The sequence below is a fragment of the Oncorhynchus mykiss genome, chromosome 3 (genome assembly GCF_057628025.1).
Source record: "Oncorhynchus mykiss isolate SJ-2025 chromosome 3, ASM5762802v1, whole genome shotgun sequence".
In the NCBI taxonomy this organism is placed as follows: domain Eukaryota; kingdom Metazoa; phylum Chordata; class Actinopteri; order Salmoniformes; family Salmonidae; genus Oncorhynchus; species Oncorhynchus mykiss.
This window is the reverse complement of record NC_143024.1, coordinates 81,118,615-81,143,627: the sequence shown is the minus strand read 5'-3', so window position 1 is coordinate 81,143,627 and position 25,013 is coordinate 81,118,615. Positions and strand designations below refer to the sequence as shown.

At 46.8% G+C, this 25,013-nt stretch overlaps 1 protein-coding gene across 2 annotated transcripts in view; it reads left to right on the top strand.

Moving 5' to 3' along the window:
- Window positions 1-25,013, top strand: part of LOC110520476 (uncharacterized) — an 84,308-nt gene extending 59,295 nt beyond the window's left edge. For both annotated transcript variants that reach the window (XM_036975027.2, XM_090230251.1), the window contains 46 exons: window positions 1,724-1,813; window positions 2,000-2,044; window positions 3,505-3,549; window positions 3,653-3,715; window positions 4,031-4,084; window positions 4,292-4,318; window positions 4,707-4,781; window positions 5,013-5,075; window positions 5,247-5,282; window positions 5,560-5,598; window positions 5,832-5,936; window positions 6,156-6,191; window positions 6,325-6,384; window positions 6,494-6,529; window positions 7,047-7,091; window positions 7,175-7,207; window positions 7,429-7,489; window positions 7,627-7,662; window positions 7,773-7,919; window positions 8,073-8,159; window positions 8,451-8,534; window positions 8,779-8,849; window positions 9,819-10,010; window positions 10,223-10,391; window positions 10,493-10,585; window positions 10,890-11,092; window positions 11,187-11,619; window positions 11,805-11,894; window positions 12,001-12,153; window positions 13,183-13,281; window positions 13,511-13,600; window positions 13,717-13,856; window positions 14,096-14,222; window positions 14,461-14,541; window positions 14,702-14,800; window positions 15,067-15,303; window positions 16,694-16,827; window positions 16,966-17,038; window positions 18,650-18,721; window positions 18,928-19,056; window positions 19,231-19,329; window positions 19,510-19,722; window positions 21,520-21,697; window positions 21,820-21,934; window positions 22,527-22,699; window positions 22,812-25,013. In XM_036975027.2, the coding sequence (XP_036830922.2) occupies window positions 1,724-1,813; window positions 2,000-2,044; window positions 3,505-3,549; window positions 3,653-3,715; window positions 4,031-4,084; window positions 4,292-4,318; window positions 4,707-4,781; window positions 5,013-5,075; window positions 5,247-5,282; window positions 5,560-5,598; window positions 5,832-5,936; window positions 6,156-6,191; window positions 6,325-6,384; window positions 6,494-6,529; window positions 7,047-7,091; window positions 7,175-7,207; window positions 7,429-7,489; window positions 7,627-7,662; window positions 7,773-7,919; window positions 8,073-8,159; window positions 8,451-8,534; window positions 8,779-8,849; window positions 9,819-10,010; window positions 10,223-10,391; window positions 10,493-10,585; window positions 10,890-11,092; window positions 11,187-11,619; window positions 11,805-11,894; window positions 12,001-12,153; window positions 13,183-13,281; window positions 13,511-13,600; window positions 13,717-13,856; window positions 14,096-14,222; window positions 14,461-14,541; window positions 14,702-14,800; window positions 15,067-15,303; window positions 16,694-16,827; window positions 16,966-17,038; window positions 18,650-18,721; window positions 18,928-19,056; window positions 19,231-19,329; window positions 19,510-19,722; window positions 21,520-21,697; window positions 21,820-21,934; window positions 22,527-22,699; window positions 22,812-22,893 (4,812 nt within the window). In that variant the 3' untranslated portion in view covers window positions 22,894-25,013. The remainder of the gene's footprint in view (window positions 1-1,723; window positions 1,814-1,999; window positions 2,045-3,504; window positions 3,550-3,652; window positions 3,716-4,030; window positions 4,085-4,291; window positions 4,319-4,706; window positions 4,782-5,012; window positions 5,076-5,246; window positions 5,283-5,559; window positions 5,599-5,831; window positions 5,937-6,155; window positions 6,192-6,324; window positions 6,385-6,493; window positions 6,530-7,046; window positions 7,092-7,174; window positions 7,208-7,428; window positions 7,490-7,626; window positions 7,663-7,772; window positions 7,920-8,072; window positions 8,160-8,450; window positions 8,535-8,778; window positions 8,850-9,818; window positions 10,011-10,222; window positions 10,392-10,492; window positions 10,586-10,889; window positions 11,093-11,186; window positions 11,620-11,804; window positions 11,895-12,000; window positions 12,154-13,182; window positions 13,282-13,510; window positions 13,601-13,716; window positions 13,857-14,095; window positions 14,223-14,460; window positions 14,542-14,701; window positions 14,801-15,066; window positions 15,304-16,693; window positions 16,828-16,965; window positions 17,039-18,649; window positions 18,722-18,927; window positions 19,057-19,230; window positions 19,330-19,509; window positions 19,723-21,519; window positions 21,698-21,819; window positions 21,935-22,526; window positions 22,700-22,811) is intronic.

Here is a 25,013-nt window from a genome sequence, read left to right as displayed (position 1 = left end):
CGCAGGTGTGATGTTCGGATGTACCAATCCTGTGCAAGTGTTGTTACATGTGGTCTGCCACTGCGAGGGTGATCGGCTGTCCGTCCTGTCTCCCTGTAGCGCTGTCTTAGGTGTCTCACAGTACGGACATTGCAATTTATATCCCTGGCCACATCTGTAGTCCTCATGCCTCCTTGCAGCATACCTAAGGCACGTTCACGCAGATGAGCAGGGACCCTGGGCCTCTTTCTGTTGGTGTTTTTCAGAGTCAGTAGAAAGGCCTCTTTAGTGTCCTAAGTTTTCATAACTGTGACCTTAATTGCCTGCCATCTGTAAGCTGTTAGTGTCTTAACGACCGTTCCACAGGTGCATGTTCATTTATCATTTATGGTTCAGTGAACAAGCATGGGAAACAGAAGTTTGGACATACCTACTCATTCAAGGGTTTTTCTTTATTTGTACTATGTTCTACATTGTAGGATAGTAGTTAAGACATCAACACTATGAAGTAACACACATCATGTAGTAACCAAAAAAGTGTTAAAGTAGCCACCCTTTGCCTTGATGGCAGCTTTGCACACTCATCCCAAACCATCTCAATTGTGTTGAGGTCGGATTTTGGAGGCCAGGTCATCTGATGCAGCACTCCATCACTCTCCTTCTTGGTCAAATAGCCCTTACACAACCTGGAGGTGTGGTGGGTCATTGTCCTGTTGATAAACAAATGATAGTCCCACTAAGTCCAAACCAGATGGGATGGCATTTTGCTGCAGAATGCTGTGGTAGCCATGCTCATTAAGTGTGCTTTGAATTCTAAATAAATCACAGATCATCAGCAATTCAACCATGAAGGCCTGATTCACACATCCTCTGAACAGTGGATGTTGAGTTGTGTCTGTTACTTGAACTCTGTGAAGCATTTATTTGGGCTGCAATTTCTGAGGCTGGTAAACACTAATGAACGTATCCTCTGCAGCAGAAGTAACTCTGGGTCTTCCTTTCCTGTGGTGGTCCTCATGAGAGCCAGTTTCATCATTGCGCTTGATGGTTTTTGCGACAGCACTTGAAGAAACTTTCAAAGTTCTTGAAATGTTCCGAATTGACTCACTTTCATGTCTTAAAGTAATGATGGACTGTCATTTATCTTTGCTTATTTGAGTTGTTCTTGCCATAATATGGACTTGGTCTTTTACCAAATAGTTCTGTATACCACCCCTACATTGTCACAACACAACCGATTGGCTCAAACATATTAAGAAAGAAAGAAATTCCACAAATTAACTTTTAACAAGGCACACCTGTTAATTAATATGCATTCCAGATGACTACCTCATGAAGCTGGTTGAGAGCGTGTGCAAATTTGTCATCAAGGCAAAGGGTGGCTACTTTGAGAATCTCAAATGTCAAATCAAACACTTTTTTTGGTTACTACATGATTCCATATGTGTTATTTCATGGTTTTGATGTCTTCACTATTATTACGTAGAAAATAGTAATATATATACACAGTACCAGTCAAAAGTGTCTTATTTTTACTATTTTCTACATTGTAGAATAATAGTGAAGACATCAAAACCATGAAATAACATTATTATATAAAATATATAATACTTTCTCAAAATATTATATATATATTTTTTTTTTAGGATGCTAAACCTAACCATAATGTTGAAAAACATGAAACTGACCAGCCTCTGTGGTAACTTCACCCAACTCTGTTTAACTATTGTTGTGTCTCCTGTAGGGTGAGCGTGGATTTCCTGGTCTCCAAGGCAACATGGGGTTCCCGGGCATGCAGGGCCATGAGGGACCCGCTGGGCCGATGGGCCCTAAGGTGAGTGACAGCTCCAGACCCCACCCCCTTCACAGTATCACCCACCCACTAAGATACCCATACCCGACAATTACCATGATTATAACAGATATTTATTTTTTTAAATCACAAAAAATAAGTAATGTCACGACTACATCTTCTCTATGTCACCTTAATATAACTTCAATGTCACTTGTCTCTTCCCAGGGAGAGTATGGCGAGTCGGGAACTCCCGGGATGAAAGGAACACGTGTGAGTATAATAATGCTATCAGAGAAGACCCCACCTGGTCTGGAAACCAGTGTCTACTTTCTTATAGAATTTTAGCTTTTGTTTGGCAGGAGAGTTAGAGCAGGAGAGTTAGAGCAGGAGTGTTAGAGTAGGAGAGTTAGAGTAGGAGAGTTAGTGTAGGAGAGTTAGAGCAGGAGAGTTAGTGTAGGAGAGTTAGAGTAGGAGAGTTAGAGCAGGAGAGTTAGAGCAGGAGAGTTAGTGTAGGAGAGTTAGAGTAGGAGAGTTAGAGTAGGAGAGTTAGTGTAGGAGAGTTAGAGTAGGAGAGTTAGTGTAGGAGAGTTAGAGTAGGAGAGTTAGTGTAGGAGAGTTAGAGTAGGAGAGTTAGAGCAGGAGAGTTAGAGCAGGAGAGTTAGTGTAGGAGAGTTAGAGTAGGAGAGTTAGTGTAGGAGAGTTAGAGTAGCAGAGTTAGAGTAGCAGAGTTAGAGTAGGAGAGTTAGAGCAGGAGAGTTAGAGCAGGAGAGTTAGTGTAGGAGAGTTAGAGTAGGAGAGTTAGTGTAGGAGAGTTAGAGTAGGAGAGTTAGAGCAGGAGAGTTAGAGCAGGAGAGTTAGAGCAGGATAGTTAGAGCAGGAGAGTCAGTGCAGGAGAGTCAGTGCAGGAGAGTTAGAGTAGGAGAGTTAGAGTAGGAGAGTTAGTGTAGGAGAGTTAGAGTAGGAGAGTTAGAGCAGGAGAGTTAGAGCAGGAGAGCTAGAGTAGGAGAGTTAGAGTAGGAGGTTAGTGTAGGAGAGTTAGAGTAGGAGAGTCAGTGCAGGAGAGTTAGAGCAGGAGAGTTAGAGCAGGAGAGTTAGAGCAGGAGAGTTAGAGCAGGAGAGTTAGAGCAGGAGAGTTAGAGCAGGAGAGTTAGAGTAGGAGAGTTAGAGTAGGAGAGTTAGAGCAGGAGAGTTAGAGCAGGAGAGTTAGAGCAGGAGAGTTAGAGCAGGAGAGTTAGAGCAGGAGAGTTAGAGCAGGAGAGTCAGTGCAGGAGAGTCAGTGCAGGAGAGTCAGTGCAGGAGAGTCAGTGCAGGAGAGTCAGTGCAGGAGAGTTAGAGCAGGAGAGTTAGAGCAGGAGAGTTAGAGCAGGAGAGTTAGAGCAGGAGAGTCAGTGCAAAAAAGTGTCAATGCAGGTAGTCTGGCTATTCATTTGATTAGCTATTTGGTTGTTTTGTGTAGCAGTCTTCTGGCTTGGGGGTAGAAGGTGTTCAGGGTCCTGTTGGTTCCAGATTTGGTGCAATAATACCGCTTGCCGTGCGGTAGCAGAGAGAAGAGTCTATGGCTTGGGTGGCTGACAATTGTCATTTTTTGGGGCCTTCCTCTGACACCGCCTGGTATAGAGGTCTACCATAATACATGATGTCATTCTACCTTCTTATTGGAATGTATTCAAATTGGATCTGCTAAATTTATCAAATGTAAATTATGTTTGTAATGATGTGATGTGTTGCAGGGTCCTAATGGTTTGCCAGGCTTCCCAGGAAACCCAGGGCTTCCGGTATGCTCTAATGTCTCTGTAAACCACCAGTTACCCTTACATGCCTCGTTCCCTTCCACACAAATGTCTTACCTGTGTGTGTGTCCTCGCCTCTCCCCCACAGGGCATCCCTGGACAAGACGGCCCCCCTGGATCGCAGGGTATCCCAGGGTGCAATGGAACAAAGGTGAGTGTTCTGCTTAGCATCAACTCTCTGCTGTTACACACCTGTGTAGCACCAACTACTTACTGTTATCACCTGTCACCAAGCCATGCTCTCAACCCATCCTCAGTCCAAGCTGACATCTCTCTCTCTCTCTCTCTGTGTCTCTCTCTCTGTGTCTCTCTCTCTGTGTGTCTCTCTCTCTCTCTCTCTCTCTCTCTCTCTCTCTCTCTCTCTCTCTCTCTCTCTCTCTCTCTCTCTCTCTCTTCTCTCTCTCTCTCTCTCTCTCTCTCTCTCTCTCTCTCTCTCTCTCTCTCTGTCTCTGTGTCTGTGTTCCAGGGAGATCGAGGGACAGACGGACAGTCTGGGTTCCCTGGTCTGCAGGGTCCTCCTGTAAGTACGCTTTGTCATCAACACAGCCAACATGGTTCCATGTTCACTTCAACACTGCCACATACTTAACCTTACAACAGCATTTCATACTAGACCTATATTAATTAACAAAACAAAAGACACGAGACTGGAATATGTTATGAAGATTCATAAAATGTATTTATCATTCAATCAGGATGAGATTTACAACTCTATCTCTCTCCTCAGGGTATCCCCGGACTCATGGGAATGAAAGTAAGTACAAACTGAGGACTTTTAATAGCTAAATAAATGCTATACTAGTCAGTGATTAAATGTATATTGAGGCACGTGTATGGTGTAGAAAACAGCCCTTCTGTGTGTAGTGTATCATTCTCTAACCTGTCTCTCTCTCTCCCCCCCCCCTCTCCGCCTTCCCCTTCCTCTCCCCCGCTCTCTCTCCCTCTCTCTCTCCCCCCACTCTCTCTATTTCTCTCCCTCTCTCTCTTCCCCCTCTCTCTCTCTCTCTCTCTCTCTCTCTCTCTCTCGCTCTCGCTCTCCCTCACTTTCCCCCCGCTCTCTCTCCCCCCTTCCTCTCTGTCTGTCTGTCTGTCTGTCTGTCTGTCTGTCTGTCTGTCTGTCTGTCTGTCTGTCTGTCTCCCAGGGAGATGCAGGTGGTGTTATTGGAGTCATCCCACTGAAAGGAGATAAAGGATTCCCTGGAACACCTGGTTTACTGGTGTGTGTGTGTGTGTGTGTGTGTGTGTGTGTGTGTGTGTGTGTGTGTGTGTGTGTGTGTGTGTGTGTGTGTGTGTGTGTGTGTGTGTGTGTGTGTGTGTGTGTGTGTGTGTGTGTGTGTGTGTGTGTGTGCGTGCGTGCGTGCGTGCGTATGTGAGTGTGTGTGTATTTGTGATTGAGTGACAACAGAATATTCGTGACATACACAATATTCCTCTTATCTTTCCCACAGGGTCCCAATGGCCCCTCGGGGCCTGAAGGCCCACCAGGAAACCAGGGATCAGATGGACCCAGAGTGAGTGACCAGATTAACACAAGATCACTTACACTATAGTTTAGAATGGTTCTCAAATGATACCCTATGGCTATGAATGTTAGCATTAGCATCATATTAGCATGGCTGTGTTTGATTTGGATTTTTCTAGGTCTTTGAACACTGACTGATTGTATTCTTCCTTCCCTTTAGGGTTTCCCTGGCCCACCTGGCCCCAAAGGAGAAAAGGTAAGCTGGTCAATGATCTGCCGATAATAGCCTAACATTAACCTACATTAGATGTTGTTGTTCATCCAATCAGATTACTCTCAGTCGTGACATCTCAGTTGTGATGTACAATCCGATCTCTCCTAGTTGTGATGTCTCAATACTGATGTCCAGTCAGATCTTTCCTATTTGTAATGTCTCAATAGTAATGTCCAGTCAGATCTTTCCTATTTGTAATGTCTCAATAGTGATGTCCAGTCATATGTCTCTCAGAAATTACGTTTTTTTTCTCTCTCAGGGGGACAGGCTGTCTTTCCAGAGTGAGAAGGGAGACAAGGTGAGACATGCACACTTTCATGTTCATAACAGCTTTATAAAGGGTTTATAAGCAGCAATATATAGAAAATAAACCATTAGTAACAGTTATAACTCCCTTCACCTTTGATGGACAGATTTGGTCCCCATCTCCCTTCACCTCTTCTTCTTCCAGATCAAAGCCCTCTCCATTGTATACAGTTTTCTTTGTACTTGTTTCTGATCCGTACCCCTGGTATTTTCCTCTCCTGATAGGGACAACAAGGGTTCCGTGGCCCACCTGGCCCCCCTGGCCCCCCCGGACCTCCATCACAGGAAGCGGGAGGAAATGCTGTTTTAAATTACCTCCCAGGACCACCGGTACCCAGCTCCTCATAATCAATGACAAAAATAGACAATGATGACCTACTTTGGCCTAAGCCCTTGACTCCTTCACGGAGCATAGGCCACTGACGAATGTCCTCAATCTCACTGTGTTATGATTATCAATGGATGGGTGGATGGATGGATAAATGAATGAATGGATGAAAGGAAAGTAGGCCAACCTCCTCACTGAAGGTGTTTGTGTCTGTCCAACAGGGTCAGAGAGGAGATACAGGAGACAGAGGAGAGAAAGTGAGTGTTTTACTTCTTTTCAAGTCCAACATTCATCTACATGCAATGACATTACAGTACATCAAACCAATATTGAACTGACTTGTGTTTTGATGGCCACTATAAGTAACATTGATGTCATTTTTGTTTGAAGGGTTTTTGCATTCCACATCTAAACGGGGTCAAGGGTGAACAAGGGCTACCAGGACCAAGGGTGAGTGACGATGATCACTTCAATTTCATTACATTTGCTTTTATTGAAGAAAAACTAAAACATTATTTGCTTTCCTGGTAGAACTGAATTTCTGTGTTTTTGATTTCAGGGAAAACCTGGCAAAGATGGAGAAAATGGATTAAAGGTATAAAATCATACACGTCTACACCTAGCCTACTTCCTCTTTCTTACATTCTCACTGTCTCTCATCACCCCTTATCTCTCTCTCTCTCTCTCTCTCTCTCTCTCTCTCTCTCTCTCTCTCTCTCTCTGTCTCTCTCTCTGTCTGTCTCTGTCTCTGTCTCTCTCTCTGTCTCTCTCTCTCTCTCTGTCTCTCTGTCTGTCTCTGTCTCTGTCTCTGTCTCTCTCTCTGTCTCTCTCTCTCTCTCTCTCTCTCTCTGTCTCTCTGTCTGTCTCTCTCTCTGTCTCTCTCTCTGTCTCTCTCTCTGTCTCTGTCTCTCTCTCTCTCGCTCTCTCTCTGTCTCTGTCTCTGTCTCTCTCTCTGTCTCTGTCTCTCTCTCTCTCTCTCTCTCTCTCTCTCTCTCTCTCTCTCTCTCTCTCTCTGTCTCTGTCTCTCTCTCTCTCTAGTCGTTTTATCTCAATAGTTCAGTTGTGTTCGATGTCTTTGTCCTGATCATTGTGATGTGTCTGTTGTCATACAGGGAGAGAGAGGCTTTCCTGGTGGCCCTGGATACCATGGAACACCGGTAACTGCATAAACATGTACCTGTCATCTGCTTTTTTATAGCAATGCTGAGGCTAATGAAATGGACATCTCTCTGTGTTTTAGGGTGAAAAGGGAGAGAGAGGCCCTCCAGCAAATGTAAGTACTGTATACTCTCTCTCTGTAGTCTTGCTTATTGCTCTGAGCACCTCATTTATTGAACTTCCAGATGCAATTTGTTTTTGGTCCACCAGATGCCGCCATACACTCTTTATAATGAGAGTAACGTGCTCAGCACTATTATTGAAAAGTATAGTCATTTATTCGTTTTCTATGCAGGGGGATGAACTTTGATGAACTTGTGATTTCTGTGATTTTAGGGTGATGGTGCTCCTGGCTCTCCTGGACCCCCTGGCCTCCCAGGCTTACAAGGAGAAAGAGGTACAGTACACCCCCCGACCCCTTTATAAACTACAGCTGTTTAGTTCATCATTTGACTAGTATCCAAATAAGAAGTCCTTCTAAGTGTCTATGTAGGCCTCCTAGAGCAACTCTGAACATGCTCCTTTATCTGACAGGTTTCCCTGGTATTCAAGGAGCTCTGGGCCTACCAGGTAAGAAGAAACACACACTTTGACTCGGTCATATTTTATGTCCTCTCTGTCATGTATTTCTTTAGTTGACATCCCCATACCTCACTGTGTCCCTCTGTGGTATATTTTAGGCAGGCACATTGAGGGACCCCCCGGAGAGAAGGGCCGGCCAGGAGAGGTCGGTCAGAAGGGAGACAGAGGTGCAGAAGGGGAGTCTCTCAGAGGAAAGCCTGGACAAGATGGGCTTGTTGGACCCCCTGGTCCTCCCGGACCCCCTGGTAGGTGTGGTTACACATTCATAGTGTAACCTTTGACATTTGTCATTGTGGAGTCATTTAGCTGATTATACGTTTAGGTCTTTTAGGTCACTCAGTGTTGTCTAGGCAGTCTCTCTCACACCTGTGTGTGTGTGTGTTGCACTATGTGTATAGGGGATGAGCCATGTGATCCGGCCCTTGAAAAGGGCCCACCTGGGCCCCCCGGCCCACCTGGACTACAGGGGGAGTTAGGACAGAAAGGTACGGCGGGGAGGGAGGGGGTGGTGGGACAATCACTCTTATCAGTCTCTGATGTTCTGTCCAATCACAATGTATATTATATGCGCTCTCTCCCCCTTTCTCTATCCCTCTCGCTTTTATCACCACAAAACTCGGTAGTGCTCACATACTGATTACATACATTACGTAACATTATCACTTATTACAAGATATTACCATTCCATATAGTACAGCTCAGATTCACTTCAAGGCATCCATCGTATCCCACCTACCTGTTTGTCTGATATAACTTGTATTGTGATGTACCTCCAGGTGATCAGGGAGACACGTGTGTGCAGTGCGAAGCCTTCGGCCCACCTGGACTCCCTGGTCCCCAGGGGCCCAAAGGACTGCAAGGTGAGCTGACAAGAGATACCCCCACACTACTGACTGAATCATAGCTGTAGATAAACACATGCAACTGAAATCTTTGTGTCACTGATTTAAATTAATGATTGGCAATAAAATGATGTTCCACATCTTCAGCATGTATCTCAGGTTAGGATCCTGACCCTAGGGCCTATATTCATCCACCTCCACACTATTTCCTATGAGATGGTGTTTTTGTGTTGGACTGAGAATTGTTGTTCGTCCCCTGTAGGTTATCCTGGAGCGGCAGGCAGCAAAGGAGACAAGGGTGTGCCTGGACCTGCTGGGCTTGATGGAAGCCCTGTGAGTTATCTTCATCACATCATCACTCACTCTTCTAATAGAACCTGAAGAAGACATACTGCATCACTGTAGCTCCATAAATACCACTATGGTGGACATGCTGCATCACTGTAGCTCCATAAAGACCACTGTGGTGGACATGCTGCATTACTGTAGCTCCATAAAGACCACTATGGTGGACATGCTGCATTACTGTAGCTCCATAAAGACCACTATGGTGGACATGCTGCATCACTGTAGCTCCATAAAGACCACTGTGGTGGACATGCTGCATTACTGTAGCTCCATAAAGACCACTGTGGTGGACATGCTGCATCACTGTAGCTCCATAAAGACCACTATGGTGGACATGCTGCATCACTGTAGCTCCATAAAGACCACTATGGTGGACATGCTGCATCACTGTAGCTCCATAAATACCACTATGGTGGACATGCTGCATCACTGTAGCTCCATAAAGACCACTGTGGTGGACATGCTGCATCACTGTAGCTCCATAAAGACCACTATGGTGGACATGCTGCATTACTGTAGCTCCATAAAGACCACTATGGTGGACATGCTGCATTACTGTAGCTCCATAAAGACCACTATGGTGGACATGCTGCATCACTGTAGCTCCATAAAGACCACTGTGGTGGACATGCTGCATTACTGTAGCTCCATAAAGACCACTGTGGTGGACATGCTGCATCACTGTAGCTCCATAAAGACCACTATGGTGGACATGCTGCATTACTGTAGCTCCATAAAGACCACTGTGGTGGACATGCTGCATCACTGTAGCTCCATAAAGACCACTATGGTGGACATGCTGCATCACTGTAGCTCCATAAAGACCACTGTGGTGGACATGCTGCATCACTGGCCATCCACTTGTCATGACTATGTACTGGATGTTTGTTCAGTAGTTTTCTTCCAATAAAAGAGATTGTTGATTGACCCTGCTATTTCTTCTCCTCTCCCCAGGGTAATTCAGGTACTCCTGGGTTGGTAGGTGCTCCAGGAGCCCATGGTGAACCTGGCGACATCTACCTGGCTCCAGGGCTGAAGGGGGACAAAGGTCTGCCTGGTTTCGTTGGCACACGAGGTCTACCTGGTGTAGATGGACTGCCAGGGAAAGAAGGACTAGCAGGCCTGCCTGGATCCAAAGGAGAACCTGTATGTATGTGTGTGTGTGTGTGTGTGTGTGTGTGTGTGTGTGTGTGTGTGTGTGTGTGTGTGTGTGTGTGTGTGTGTGTGTGTGTGTGTGTGTGTGTGTGCATGTGTGCATGTGTGCATGTTAGCGAGCACTAGAAGGCTCCTAAAACATGTGTTCAGACAGTACTACAGTCAGTCAGTCATCCATCTCTGTCTCTGATCTCTTCTTGCAGGCCAGAGAGGGCATCAAGGGGGACCGTGGTCTCGATGGGGACCCTGGTTTCTCTGGACCCCCAGGAGAGAGGGGTCCTCCTGGGGTACCAGGGTTTGGCCGGCCGGGGGAGCCTGGAGAGAAGGGTACATCTGGTCAACAAGGCCGACTTGGAATCCCTGGACAACCAGGTGGGTACAGGCTACAGCTACAAACACACTCAAAAGAACACACACTTGTTAGGTAAAAGGAGCCTAAATGATGATGTGCACATGGTCTCTCTGCCTCTCAGGAGTGAAAGGTGAACCAGGTAAAGATGTGAGCTCACCTGGACCCCAGGGCTCCCCCGGACCTCGAGGACAATCTGGCATCCCTGGACTACAAGGTGAGGGTCATCTTATTGGTATTGATCTGACATCCCTGGACTACAAGGAGCTTATTATTATTGATCTGACATACCTGGACTACAAGGAGCTTATTATTATTGATATGACATACCTGGACTACAAGGAGCTTATTATTATTGATCTGACATCCTTGGACTACAAGGAGCTTATTATTATTGATCTGACATACCTGGACTACAAGGTGAGGGTCAGCTTATTGGTATCGATCGGGTTTATGGTAGGCTATGGTCCTGCTTGGTCCTGCATAGTGCATCATGAACATCTTCTCCGTCCTGACCCCAGGTGACAGAGGACTACAGGGAGACCCTGGAATGCCAGGATTCCCCGGACAGAAAGGTGACTCAGGTGTCCCCGGCATTGGATTCCCAGGACTACCCGGGCCTAAAGGATACTCTGGAGCTCCAGGAGCTCCTGGGTTGCCAGGAGAGCCTGGGAGATCTGGACAGGATGGTTTCTCTGGAAAACCAGGCACACCTGGTCCAAAGGTGTGTGTTCCTATGTCTGTGTCTTTGCTTCACTTTCAATTGTTTCAAACTCCATCAATCAAACAATCAACCAATCTTCTTCTGCCCTCTCTAGGGTGAGCCAGGTCGGGGTCTACCTGGTCCTAAAGGTTCTCAGGGCCCTCCTGGAGAGACAGGTTTTCATGGAGATAAAGGCAACGTTGGTCCAACTGGTATTCCTGGACAAGAGGGACACACAGGACCACCTGGAGCTCAGGGAATTCAAGGTGACCCTGGCCCCCCTGGTCAGCATGGTGGCACTGGACCCCCTGGACCCCCTGGAGCAGGAGAACCTGGGGCCCCTGGACCAGTAGGACCCCCTGGAGAGCCAGGCCCCTTTGGTCATGAAGGTGTGAAAGGAGATAAGGGCTTCCCTGGCTCTCCTGGTCTGGACATGCCCGGCCCCCAGGGAGAGAAGGGAGACTCAGGATTCCCTGGACTGTCTGGATCAAAAGGGTTGCCAGGAAGACCTGGCCCGGCTGGCAGAGACGGATTCCCCGGAGACCCAGGTGAGACAGATCTCAGAACAGTGTAGGAGGTCTGATGTAACTGGAAAGAAATTAACACTCATTGACTGGACTGGTCTGGGTTCATTTTCGTTGAATTTAAGGAGAGTTTGGTGACAACCTTTGTAATGTATAATCATCAATATTTTCCTATTCTATTTATTTGTTGATGTGTGTGTGTTCCCCAGGCCTCAAGGGAGAGATGGGAGTCATGGGAATGCCTGGAACACCAGGATATCAGGGTTCTGCTGGGAGCCCTGGAACTCCTGGACAGAGAGGTGGGTAGAGTAGAACTGCTGCCTCTGTACTACCAGACTACCCATCAGTGTGTTTTGCACCACTATACTATAGCATCTCAAACCCCTCATCTCTTCTCTCTCTCAGGCAACCCGGGTGTCTCTGGGCCTAGAGGGGAGTTTGGTGAGCCTGGACCCAAAGGAGAGAGGGGAGAGCAGGGTCTGCAGGGTCCTCCTGGCAACATGAGTGAGCTGAACATGGAGCACATGAAGGGACAGAAAGGAGACAGCGGAGACCCAGGTATACAAAATGAACATGCCCCATACAACAGCACTGTATCCTACATCCTACTGCACTATATCCTACATCGTACTGCACTGTATCCTACATCGTACTGCACTGTATCCTACATCCTACTACACTGTATCCTACATCGTACTGCACTGTATCCTACATCGTACTGCACTGTATCCTACATCCTACTGCACTGTATCCTACATCCTACTGCACTGTATCCTACATCCTACTGCACTGTATCCTACATCGTACTGCACTGTATCCTACATCGTACTGCACTGTATCCTACATCCTACTGCACTGTATCCTACATCCTACTGCACTGTATCCTACATCCTACTGCACTGTATCCTACATCCTACTGCACTGTAGCCTACATCCTACTGCACTGCATCCTACATCCTACTGCACTGTAGCCTACATCCTACTGCACTGCATCCTACATCGTACTGCACTGTAGCCTACATCGTACTGCACTGTATCCTACATCGTACTGCACTGTATCCTACATCCTACTGCACTGTAGCCTACATCCTACTGCACTGTATCCTACATCCTACTGCACTATATCCTACAGCCTACTGCACTGTATCCTACATCGTACTGCACTGTATCCTACATCGTACTGCACTGTAGCCTGCATCCTACTGCACTGTAGCCTACATCCTACTGCACTGTATCCTACATCCTACTGCACTATATCCTACATCGTACTGCACTGTATCCTACATCCTACTGCACTGTATCCTACATCGTACTGCACTGTATCCTACATCGTACTGCACTGTATCCTACATCGTACTGCACTGTATCCTACAGTCTACCGCACTGTATCCTACATCCTACTGCACTATATTCTACATCGTACTGCACTGTATCCTACTGCACTGTATCCTACATCATACTGCACTGTATCCTACATCCTACTGCACTATATCCACATCCTACTGCACTGTATGCCTGTCAGGTGGTCTGTTTTAAACAGGAACTAGGAATTGTTTAGGTACGCTAAATCCCACTTTTTCCCATTAGGTGACCCTGGACACACCGGAGAGAAGGGTTATCCAGGACAGGCCGGAGTACCTGGTATGCCAGGAAAGGATGGAGAGCCCGGTACACCTGGTCAACCAGGTTAGTCACCTATGTACGCTTCGCCATACCCCTCTGTTTATTGTAAATGCCCCACACATAGACAGGATTTAATAGGATCTCAATGGTTACAAACCGGTATACTACCTGGCATGAAATGATGTACTGGTCTTGCACAATGTATAATATGCTAGTGGATAGTATTTGGGACACAGTCAATGTGATGATTAAATGACACCCTCTTTGAAACGTTATGATTCTTGTTTCTCAGGTGAGAAAGGAGACACAGGTGTTCCTGGTGAGCCCGGCAGTACTGGGTATCCTGGAAACAAAGGAAGCATTGGAGAAATGGGATACCCAGGTAAGAAAACAACACACAATCCACTCACTGAGAGGAATCATCCTTTATATCGAACATCCGCTGTGGTGTGGATGGTTAGACTGGTTCTAACCGGATTGTCATGTATGGTTCTATAGGTTCTGTGGGTCCGAAGGGTGCTAAAGGCATTGTGGGCACAACGGGTCACCCAGGGTTCCTGGGTACAGAGGGGGTGAAAGGAGACAAGGGATCAGTCGGTTTGCCAGGTGTCGGACTGCCAGGACCCCCTGGAGAGAAGGTGATTCAAAACCCCTTTTTTTCTCTGAGAGCTGGCTCCATGAAAGTCTCACGAAACCAAGGTTTGTTGTTTGTGTCTTCATGGATGGTGCTAGCTAGCTTCGGTGTATGCTTTCTTTCATTGCAATTGTGCCACTAACTGTCTCTCTTTTTCAATCAATACACTGTATCTACCATTTTCCTCACATTTTCCCACTCTCTTTCTCTCCCTCCATCCCTCTCTTTTTTTCTCTCTCTCAGGGTCAGTTGGGTCTGACTGGTTTCCCTGGTAACGCAGGAGAGAAGGGTCAGAAGGGAGGAATGGGAGTCCCCGGGATGCCAGGAACACCAGGAACCAAGGGAGACACTGGTTACATTGGTCACCCAGGTGAGGTTCCGGTCTCCATGATGACAACTGCCCCTACTTTGACCTGACTGATTGATTGATTCAATTTGGAGTTTAAAAAGACAAGACACGATTAGAATATTTGTTGGCCAAGGGAATAACACTTGAGCGTATTATTTCCTATATCGACCAGGTATTCTCGATCATCTCACAAACCCAGAACATTACTTTTTGCTTGACAACCTCTAGTCTAACCGAAGGTGTGGGCTGTGTTGTGCAGGTCAGCCGGGTCGGCCAGGAGAGAAGGGTGTCGGTGGGCTGCCCGGGTCAACAGGAGAGCCAGGCCAAACAGGTCGACCAGGTAAGGAACACATGGAGCACAGTAACAATGCCCCAGGTGCCATTGGTTCCTGTTAGTGCAGTATGACAACTAGTCATGAAGCTTGGACTAATTTACCATGCTGTAGCTACTGCACCACAGCGGGTCGAGACATACACTCAGGTAACCTATTGTTTCCCAGGTGAGCCTGGTCTGCAGGGTCCCCCAGGTCCGACTGGAGAAAAAGGAGAGTCAGGAGTGGACGGCATTCCTGGATCATCAGGAGACAGAGGAGACCAAGGTGAGTGACCTCTCCTGACCTTTAGGATACAGTCAGGAATGTTCAGCCTATGAAACCACATGTAAAGCACGTGCTTTATGATCTGGGTTATATTTCTATTCACCCAACTCTTGACTATGTCTCCAAATCAACTCATGCACTGTGCATCTAAACAGCTAACAAACAGCAGAGGCAGACTTTAAGAGTTCAGCAGGTGACCTTTTTATGTCAATAGCCTGGAGTTTGATCAATGGCCTGGAGTGTTTGTCTCTGTGTCCCTCCTATAGGTTTTCCTGGCAGAGGCTTCCCAGGAACGCCGGGGTCGTCTGGGTTTAAAGGTGATAAGGGTAGTCCAGGTTTCCCAGGTTCCCCAGGTATCCCGGGTATCCCAGGGACCAGGGGAGAGAAGGGTACGGCAGGCTTCCAGGGCTCCCTGGGCCAGCCAGGAGAACAGGGCCACCCAGGACCCGCCATGGAGGGGCCCAAAGGAGACCAAGGAGTGCCAGGAAAGCCTGGAGAACCAGGTACTGTATACTGCACACCTGACCTGCTTGATTGTACATTTTGATACATATCATCCTCCTCTTCTCATCCTTCTCTACCCCTCTCTCTCTCCATCCTCCTCTTCTCATCCCCCTCTACCCTTCTCTCTCTCCATCCTCCTCTTCTCATACCCCTCTACCCCTCTCTCTCTCCATCTTCCTCTTCTCATCCCCCTCTACCCCTCTCTCCCTCCATCCTCCTCTTCTCATCCCCCTCTACCCCTCTCTCTCCATCCTCCTCTTCTCATCCCCCTCTACCCCTCTCTCTCTCCATCCTCCTCTTCTCATCCCCCTCTACCCCTCTACCCCTCTCTCTCCATCCTCCTCTTCTCATCCCCCTCTACCCCTCTCTCTCTCCATCCTCCTCTTCTCATCCCCCTCTACTCCTCTCTCTCTCCATCCTCCTCATCCCACTCTACCCCTTTCTCCCTCCCTCCATCCCCCTCTACCCATCTCTCCCTCCATCCTCCTCTTCTCATCCCCCTCTACCCCCTCTCTCTCCATCCTCCTCTTCTCATCCCCCTCTACCCCCTCTCCCTCCATCCTCCTCTTCTCATCCCCCTCTACCCCTCTCTCTCTCCATCCTCCTCTTCTCATCCCCCTCTACCCCTCTCTCTCTCCATCCTCCTCTTCTCATCCCCCTCTACCCCTCTCCCTCCATCCTCATCTTCTCATCCCCCTCTACCCCTCTCTCTCTCCATCCTCCTCTTCTCATCCCCCTCTACCCCTCTCTCCCTCCATCCTCCTCTTCTCACCCCCTCCATTCCTCTCTCCCTCCATCCTCCTCTTCTCACCCCCTCCATTCCTCTCTCCCTCCATCCTCCTCTTCTCATCCCCTCCATTCCTATCTCCCTCCATCATCCTCTTCTCACCCCTCTCCATTCCTCTCTCCCTCCATCCTCCTCTTCTCATCCCCTCCACCCCTCTCTCTCTCCCTCCATCCTCCTCTTCTCATCCCCTCCATCCATCCCTCTCTCCCTCCATCCTCCTCAACTCATCCCCCTCCATTCCTCTCCCGCCATCCTCCTCTTCTCATCCCCTCCATCCATCCCTCTCTCTCCATCCTCCTCAACTCATCCCCCTCCATTCCTCTCCCTCCATCCTCCTCTTCTCATCCCCTCCATCCATCCCTCTCTCCCTCCATCCTCCTCAACTCATCCCCCTCCATTCCTCTCCCTCCATCCTCCTCTTCTCATCCCCTCCATCCATCCCTCTCCCTCCATCCTCCTCAACTCATCCCCCTCTATTCCTCTCCCTCCATCCTCCTCTTCTCATCCCCCTCCATTCCTCTCTTCCTGCACCCTCCTCTTCTTATCCCCTCCATCCCTCTCTCCCTCCCTCCACCCTCCTCTTCTTCTCCTCCTCTCTACAGGTACCAGTGGTGTTCCAGGTCCTGCTGGTGTTCCCGGCAGCGCGGGGGGGAAGGGAGACAAGGGAGATCAGGGTGGACAAGGAGTACAGGGCGAGCAGGGCTTAAAGGGAGAACGAGGATACTCTGGACTTCCTGTAGGTCACTTCCTGTTTCTCTCTGACTGATCCATTTGTGATGTCATGACAGTCTAGTTGGTTTATCATGACACGTGACTAGTGTCCACCATCTGACGTGTGTGTGTGTGTGTGTGTTTGTGTGTGTGTGTGTTACAGGGGCAATCTGGCCTTCCAGGTGTTGATGGACTGAAGGGAGAGATGGGACTGCAGGGTGTGCCTGGTTTTCCAGGTGAGCTGTACATATAATTGAGACAAGGTTTCCCAGGTGAGTGGTGTAGATCATTTAGACAAGGTTTCCCAGGTGAGTGGTGTAAATCATTTAGACAAGGTTTCCCAGGTGAGTGGTGTAGATCATTTAGACAAGGTTTCCCAGGTGAGTGGTGTAGATCATTTAGACAAGGTTTCCCAGGTGAGTGGTGTAGATCATTTAGACAAGGTTTCCCAGGTGAGTGGTGTAAATCATTTAGACAAGGTTTCCCAGGTGAGTGGTGTAGATCATTTAGACAAGGTTTCCCAGGTGAGTGGTGTAAATCATTTAGACAAGGTTTCCCAGGTGAGTGGTGTAGATCATTTAGACAAGGTTTCCCAGGTGAGTGGTGTAGATCATTTAGACAAGGTTTCCCAGGTGAGTGGTGTAGATCATTTAGACAAGGTTTCCCAGGTGAGTGGTGTAGATAATTTAGACAATGTTTCCCAGGTGAGTGATGTAGATAATTTAGACAATGTTTCCCAGGTGAGTGGTGTAGATCATTTAGACAAGGTTTCCCAGGTGAGTGGTGTAGATCATTTAGGTTTGCAACTGCACAAGGGGACAAAGATCATACTTTTTGGAGAGAAAAAAGCCCTGACCTCAATCCTGTAGAAAATAGAAAATTTGTGGGCAGAACTGAAAAAGCGTGTGCTAGCAAGGAGGCCTACAAACCTGACTCAGTTACACCAGCTTTGTCAGGAGGAATGGGCCAAAATTCACCCAACTTGTTGTGGAAGTCTACCCGAAACATTTGACCAAAGTTAAACAATTTAAAGTCAATGCTACCAAATACAAATTGAGTGTGTGTTAAGTTCTGGCCCACTGGGAATGTGATGAAAGAAATAATAGCTGAAATAAATCATTCTCCCTACTATTATTCTGACATTTCACATTCTTAAAATAAAGTGGTGATCCTAACTGACTAAAGACAAAAAAGAAAGGGAAGGGAAAGGGAATTTTTACTAGGATTAAATGTCAGGAATTGTGAAAAGCTGAGTTTAAATGTATTTGGCTAAAGTGTACGTAAACTTCCCACTTCAACTGTAGATGTTCAGTTTATCAGGTCCCAGGCTCCCATGACTGTTATGATTATTTATATCCAAGTTAATTACAATGAGCTTTTTGCTTTAGCCCCAGCTGTACCTGATAGAGCAGTTCTAGTCTTGCGTACTGAAATAAGTTGTCTGGTGCGTGTGAGGCTCATTGTGAGGGAGACTAGAGCAAACCCAGAAGTTCTGACTGAGTGCACATTTAAGTACCCCCAGGACAGTCCATTTACTTTGTGCTGTTATAATTTATGTTATGAAATCCTCTGATTTCATTGGGGCAGTTCCCCATAGCTGGCAAAACAATCCAAGCGATATTCACACGGCCTATGCACCTTCGTAGCTGCTGCTGAACAGCTTGTTTTTGACAATATATTTTTGAACCAGAAAAATGTACACATTTCCTGCACGTTTATGAGCATTTAAAACATTATATATATTAATTGTTTTATTTAAAGTACCAGTCAATAGTTTGGACACACCTACTCATTCAAGGGTTTTTCTTTATTTAAAAAAAAAACGATTAAGTTCCTCTCTTCTTCAGGGACAAAGGGTGAATTGGGTGTGTTTGGATTGAAAGGAGAGCTGGGAGACAGAGGATTCCCAGGAACTAAAGGTGAGTGGAGAGACACAACATTAAACCAAACAGCCAGTAAACCAAATCACTGTGAGCTTCATAGCATCAAACACCTGCTGTATAGTGGCCATTGAGTGCTGACATGTATATTCTGAATATATGCCATGCAGCAGACAGACACTTTTACCCACATATGAATAATAATAAGATTTGGTAATTATCTGAATCAATTTTCCTTGTTTCAGGTAATGATGGCCCCCCTGGTCCTCCTGGCCTCCACACCTTCATCAAGGGAGAAAGCGGCTTCCCGGGTAGTCAGGGCCCTCAGGGGCCTGTGGGGCCCTCAGGTTTCCCTGGGCTGAAAGGACAGCAAGGTGAGAGTTCAAACCATCCTATCTACAATGAGCCGATATATTATGACCAAACATCAGCTCTGATCACCCCTCTTCCATCCATCCATCCGTCCATCCATCCATTCTCTCTCTCTCCCTCCCCTTTTTTTCACTTTCTCTCTCCATCTCTCTCCTCTCTCGCTCTCTGTCTCCCAGGTATGACAGGTATTCAGGGTATTAAAGGTGACGAGGGAAACCCTGGGATTAACGGTCTCCCCGGAGCCAAGGGAGAACCAGGCCTGCTTGGTCCCTCAGGTGAGAGTCACATCCCCTTTGTCCAGTTTATAGCCACACTGAAAAGGATACTACACTGTATGTAGGATAAAATACTATATAATGTACTAGTGTTATCCAGACGTGTGATTCTCAGACTGGGAACTAATGTTCCATTTGACCCTGACCTTCATCTTTGACCTTTGACCCTTGTCCCTATAGGACCGAGAGGGTATCCCGGACCCCCTGGACCTGATGGTGTTCCGGGTCAGGTAGGTCCTCCCGGCCCCTCCTCCATGGAGCATGGTTTCCTGGTAACCAGGCACAGCCAATCGGTGGAGGTTCCACAGTGTCCAGAGGGAACATCGCTGATCTATGATGGATACTCCCTACTCTACATCCAGGGCAATGAGCGTTCCCACGGACAGGACCTGGGTAAGACAGAGAGAGCTAGGCAGAGAGATAGATGTTGTATCTATCTTGTGTTTCAATCAATCAAATGTGTTTATGAAGCCCTTCTTACGTCAACTGATGTCACAAAGTGCTGTACAGAAACCCAGCCTAAAACCCCAAACAGCAAGCAATACAGGTGTAGAAGCACAGTGGCTAGGAAAAACTCCCTAGAAAGGCCAAAACCTAGGAAGAAACCTAGAGAGGAACCAGGCTATGAGGGGTGGCCAGTCCTCTTCTGGCTGTGCCAGGTGGAGATTATAACAGAACATGGCCAAGATGTTCAAATGTTCATAAATGACCAGCAGCGTCAAAAAATAATAATCACAGTGGTTGTCGAGGGTGCAACAAGTCAGCACCTCAGTAGTAAATGTCAGTTGGCTTTTCATAGCCGATCATTCAGAGTATCTCTACCGCTCCTGCTGTCACTAGAGAGTTGAAAACAGCAGGTCTGGGACAGGTAGCACGTCTGGTGAACAGGTCAGTGTTCCATAGCCGCAGGCAGAACAGTTGAAACTGGAGCAGCAGCACGAACAGGTGGACCGGGGACAGCAAGGAGTCATCAGGCCAGATAGTCCTGAGGCATGGTCCTAGGGCTCAGGTCCTCCGAGAGAGAGAAAAATAAAGAAAAAAGAGAGAAAGAAAGAAGGAAAGAGAGAAAGAAAGAGAAGAGAGAGAAAAAGAGAGAGAATTAGAGAGAGCATACACACTGGACACCCAGATTAGACAGGAAAAATACTCCAGGTATTTATACCCTAGCCCCCCGACACATAAACTATTGCAGCATAAATACTGGAGGCTGAGACAGGAGGGGTCGGGAGACATTGTGGCCCCGTCAGGCAGGATTTAACCCCACCCACTTTGCCAAAGCACAGCCCCCACACCACTAGAGGATATCTTCAACCACCAACTTAACATCCTGAGACAAGGCTGAGTATAGCCCACAAAGATCTCCATCACGGCACAACCCAAGGGGGGCGCCAACCCAGGCAGGAAGATCAAGATCACGTCAGTGACTCAACCCACTCAAGTGACGCACCCCTCCTAGGGACTGTATGAAAGAGCCCCAGTAAGCCAGTGACTCAGCCCCTGTAATAAGGTTAGAGGCAGAGAATCCCAGTGGAAAGAGGGGAACCGGTCAGGCAGAGGCAGCAAAGGCGGTTCGTTGCTCCAGTGTCTTTCCGTTCACCTTCACACTCCTGGGCCAGACTACACTCAATGATATGACCTACTGAAGAGATGAGCCTTCAATAAAGACTTAAAGGTCGAGACCGAGTCTGCGTCTCTCACATGGATATACAGATCATTCCATAAAAATGGAGCTCTATAGGAGAAAGCCTGCCTCCAGCTGTTTGCTTAGAAATTCTAGGGACAGTAAGGAGGCCTGCGTCTTGTGACCGTAGCGTACGTGTAGGTATGAACGGCAGGACCAAATCGGAAAGATAGGTAGGAGCAAGCCCATGTAATGCTTTTTAGGTTAGCAGTAAAACCTTGAAATCAGCCCTTGCCTTAACAGGAAGCCAGTGTAGAGAGGCTAGCACTGGAGTAATATGATCACATTTTTTGGTTCTAGTCAGGATTCTAGCAGCCGTAGTCTAACCTAGAAGTGACAAAAGCATGGATTATTTTTCTGCATCATTTTTGGACAGAAAGTTTCTGATTTTTGTAATGTTACTTAGATGGAAAAAAGCTGTCCTTGAAACAGTCTTGATATGTTCGTCAAAAGAGAGATCAGATCAGCATCACACATAACTACTTGTGTGTATCTCTGTCTGTGTGTAGGTACGGCTGGTAGCTGTCTGAGGAAGTTCAGTCCCATGCCCTTCCTCTTCTGTAACATCAACAACGTCTGTTACTTTGCCTCCCGTAACGACTACTCCTATTGGCTTACCTCCCCTGAGCCCATGCCAATGAACATGGACCCTATCACCGGCCAGGGCATCAGGCCCTTCATCAGCAGGTAGCTGTGTGTGTGTGTGTGTGTGTGTGTGTGTGTGTGTAGGTGTATGTTTGTGTTGTGTGCATCCATGTAAGTGTGCGTGCATGGATAGCATGTGTATTGACCTCTACCTATGCCAACAGGTGTTCTGTGTGTGAGGCTCCTGCCATGGTGATAGCAGTACACAGTCAGAATATCATGATCCCATCATGCCCCAATGGCTGGGACTCACTCTGGATTGGCTACTCCTTCGTCATGGTGAGAGAGACTAAATGAATATTACAACGCCATGCTTGCTGTATCAGCACTTACCTTCTGTATCAGTACTTACCTTCTTTATCAGTACTTACCTTCTGTATCAGCACTTACCTTCTGTATCAGCACTTACCTTCTGTATCAGCACTTACCTTCTGTATCAGTACTTACCTTCTGTATCAGCACTTACCTTCGATATCAGTACTTACCTTCTGTATCAGCACTTACCTTCTGTATCAGTACTTACCTTCTGTATCAGCACTTACCTTCTGTATCAGCACTTACCTTCTGTATCAGTACTTACCTTCTGTATCAGCACTTACCTTCGATATCAGTACTTACCTTCTGTATCAGTACTTACCTTCTGTATCAGCACTTACCTTCTGTATCAGCACTTACCTTCTGTATCAGTACTTACCTTCTGTATCAGCACTTACCTTCTGTATCAGCACTTACCTTCTGTATCAGCACTTACCTTCTGTATCAGTACTTACCTTCTGTATCAGCACTTACCTTCTGTATCAGCACTTACCTTCTTTATCAGTAGCAGTACTCTCTCTGTCTCCTCTCTCTCTCCGCCCTTCTCTCTGTGTAGCATACCAGTGCAGGTGCTGAGGGCTCTGGCCAGGCCCTGGCATCTCCTGGCTCCTGTCTAGAAGAGTTCCGGAGCGCACCCTTTATCGAGTGTCACGGGCGTGGAACCTGCAACTACTACGCCAACTCCTACAGCTTCTGGCTGGCCGCCATCGAGGACAATGAGATGTTTACGTAAGCCAAGAACAACTCTCTTTCTCTCTCTCTCCCTCTATCTTTTCCTTTCTGGCTACCAGAACTCTGACATGGTCTTGACTGATTGATGTCGTCTCACATCTCGTTCCAGGAAACCCATACCCACCACGCTAAAGGCAGGAAGTCTTCGGACTCACATTAGCCGTTGCCAGGTGTGCATGAAGAGGACATAGGCCTCGCCACTGACCTCTCTGTGACCCTTAACCTCCCACCACAACCCGTGACCCCACCAATCTTTCCGCGGTGTGGCTTGACTTCTTGTTATTGATCAAAGGATGGTGCTATTTCACTGTGTGTGAGGGAGGAGAGTGACAGAGACACACAGACAACAAAATATCCAGAGATCCCCGAAAGAGCAGATCACACACACACACACCGGAGACCAAGCCATAACACCAACCGGCCCTTCGCTCCATCATGCAGAACTCTTTACTAACATTATCACAACGTTTCTCTAATGAATGGCGCCCAGTTTACGACTGCACTGAGTACACCCCCCCTCCCCATTTGTAAACGGGCGTCCATTTTGAAAGGGGGTGTTTGTGCAAGTCAGGTGCTATTGAATCTTATCTATTTGCCTTAATATTTTCACTCAATGCCACTGACTTTCAGCTCTGAGTTACCGTTATAGATATTGTTATTGTTCTTCACGTCTTTTATCTTTTTACTCTTTAAATAACACAGTACTAATTTAAGAATGGGAGTTACCACTGGCTACAGATGCTTGTCACAGTGAGAGTGTTGCTAGCACACAGGCATAGTGATGGTTATGTTGTAAATATATTGCTTTTCTTTTTCCTACTTAACATAACAGCCACCATAATCTCTATTTCAATTTGTATTTTATTTATGAAATTTATGAGAATATGTAGAGTGGATTTGAGTTGCCAAATAACCATAAACAATGTGAGATATGAAAGTACAGTATGTTATTCTGGTCCAGCCGGACCCAGGCACTTAAAGTTACAATACTGCGTTTAGCATTACATGTTACATTTAGCATTACATGTTACATTTAGCATTACATGTTACATTTAGCATTATATGTTACATTTAGCATTACATGTTACATTTAGCATTATATGTTACATTTAACATTACATGTAACATTTAGCAGTACATGTTACATTTAGCAGTACATGCTACATTTAGCATTACATGCTACAGTTAGCATTACATGTTACATTTAGCATTATATGCTACAGTTAGCAGTACATGTTACATTAAGCATACATCAGTCCTGCCGCTATAGGCCAAGACCTCCAGTGCCTTGTGGTTCACTATGAAAAACAGAACAGTGAAATAAAGCTGTGGCAACATCACTGAAAGTGTGTGTGTATGTACAGTGCATTCGCAAAGTATTCAGACCCCTTGAGGTTTTACATATTTTGTTACCTTACAGCCTTATTCTAAAATGGATAACAAAACAAATCCTCATTGATCTACACAAAATAACCCATAATGACAAGTGAAAACAGGTTTTTCAACATTTTTGCAAATGGAAAAGTATTGTGTCAAGGCACAGATCTGGGGAAGAGTACCAAAAAGTGTCTGCAGCATTGAAGGTCCCCAAGAACACAGTGGCCTCCATCATTCTTAAATGGAAGAAATTTGGAACCACCAAGACTCTTCCTAGAGCTGGCTGCCAGGCCAAACTGAGAAATCGGGGGAGAAGGGTCTTGGTCAGGGAGGTGACCAAGAACCCGATGGTCACTCTGACAGGGCTCTAGAGTTCTTCTGTGGAGATGGGAGAACCTTTCAGAAGGACAACCATCTCTGCAGCACTCCAACAATCAGGCCTTTATGGTAGAGTGGCCAGACGGAAGCCACTCCTCAGTAAAATACACATGAAAGCCAGCTTGGAGTTTGCCAAAAGTCACCTAAAGACTGTCAGACTGGGGCGAAGGTTCACCTTCCAACAGGACATCGACCCTAAGCACACAGCCAAGACAACGCAAGAGTTGCTTCGGGACAAGTCTCTGAATGTCCTTGAGTGGCCTAGCCAGAGCCCGGACTTGAACCCGATCTAACATCTCTGGAGAGAGCTGAAAATAGCTGTGCAGCAACGCTCCCCATCCAACCTTACAGAGCTTGAGAGGATCTGCAGAGAAGAATGGGAGAAACTCCCCAAATACAGGTGTGCCAAGCTTGTAGCGTCATACCCAAGCAGACTCGAGGTTGTAATTACTGCCAAAAGTGCCTCAACAATGTACTGAGTAAAGGGTCTGAATACTTATGTAAATGTGATATTTCTGTTTTTATTTTTAATAAATTAGCAACAATTTCTAAAAAA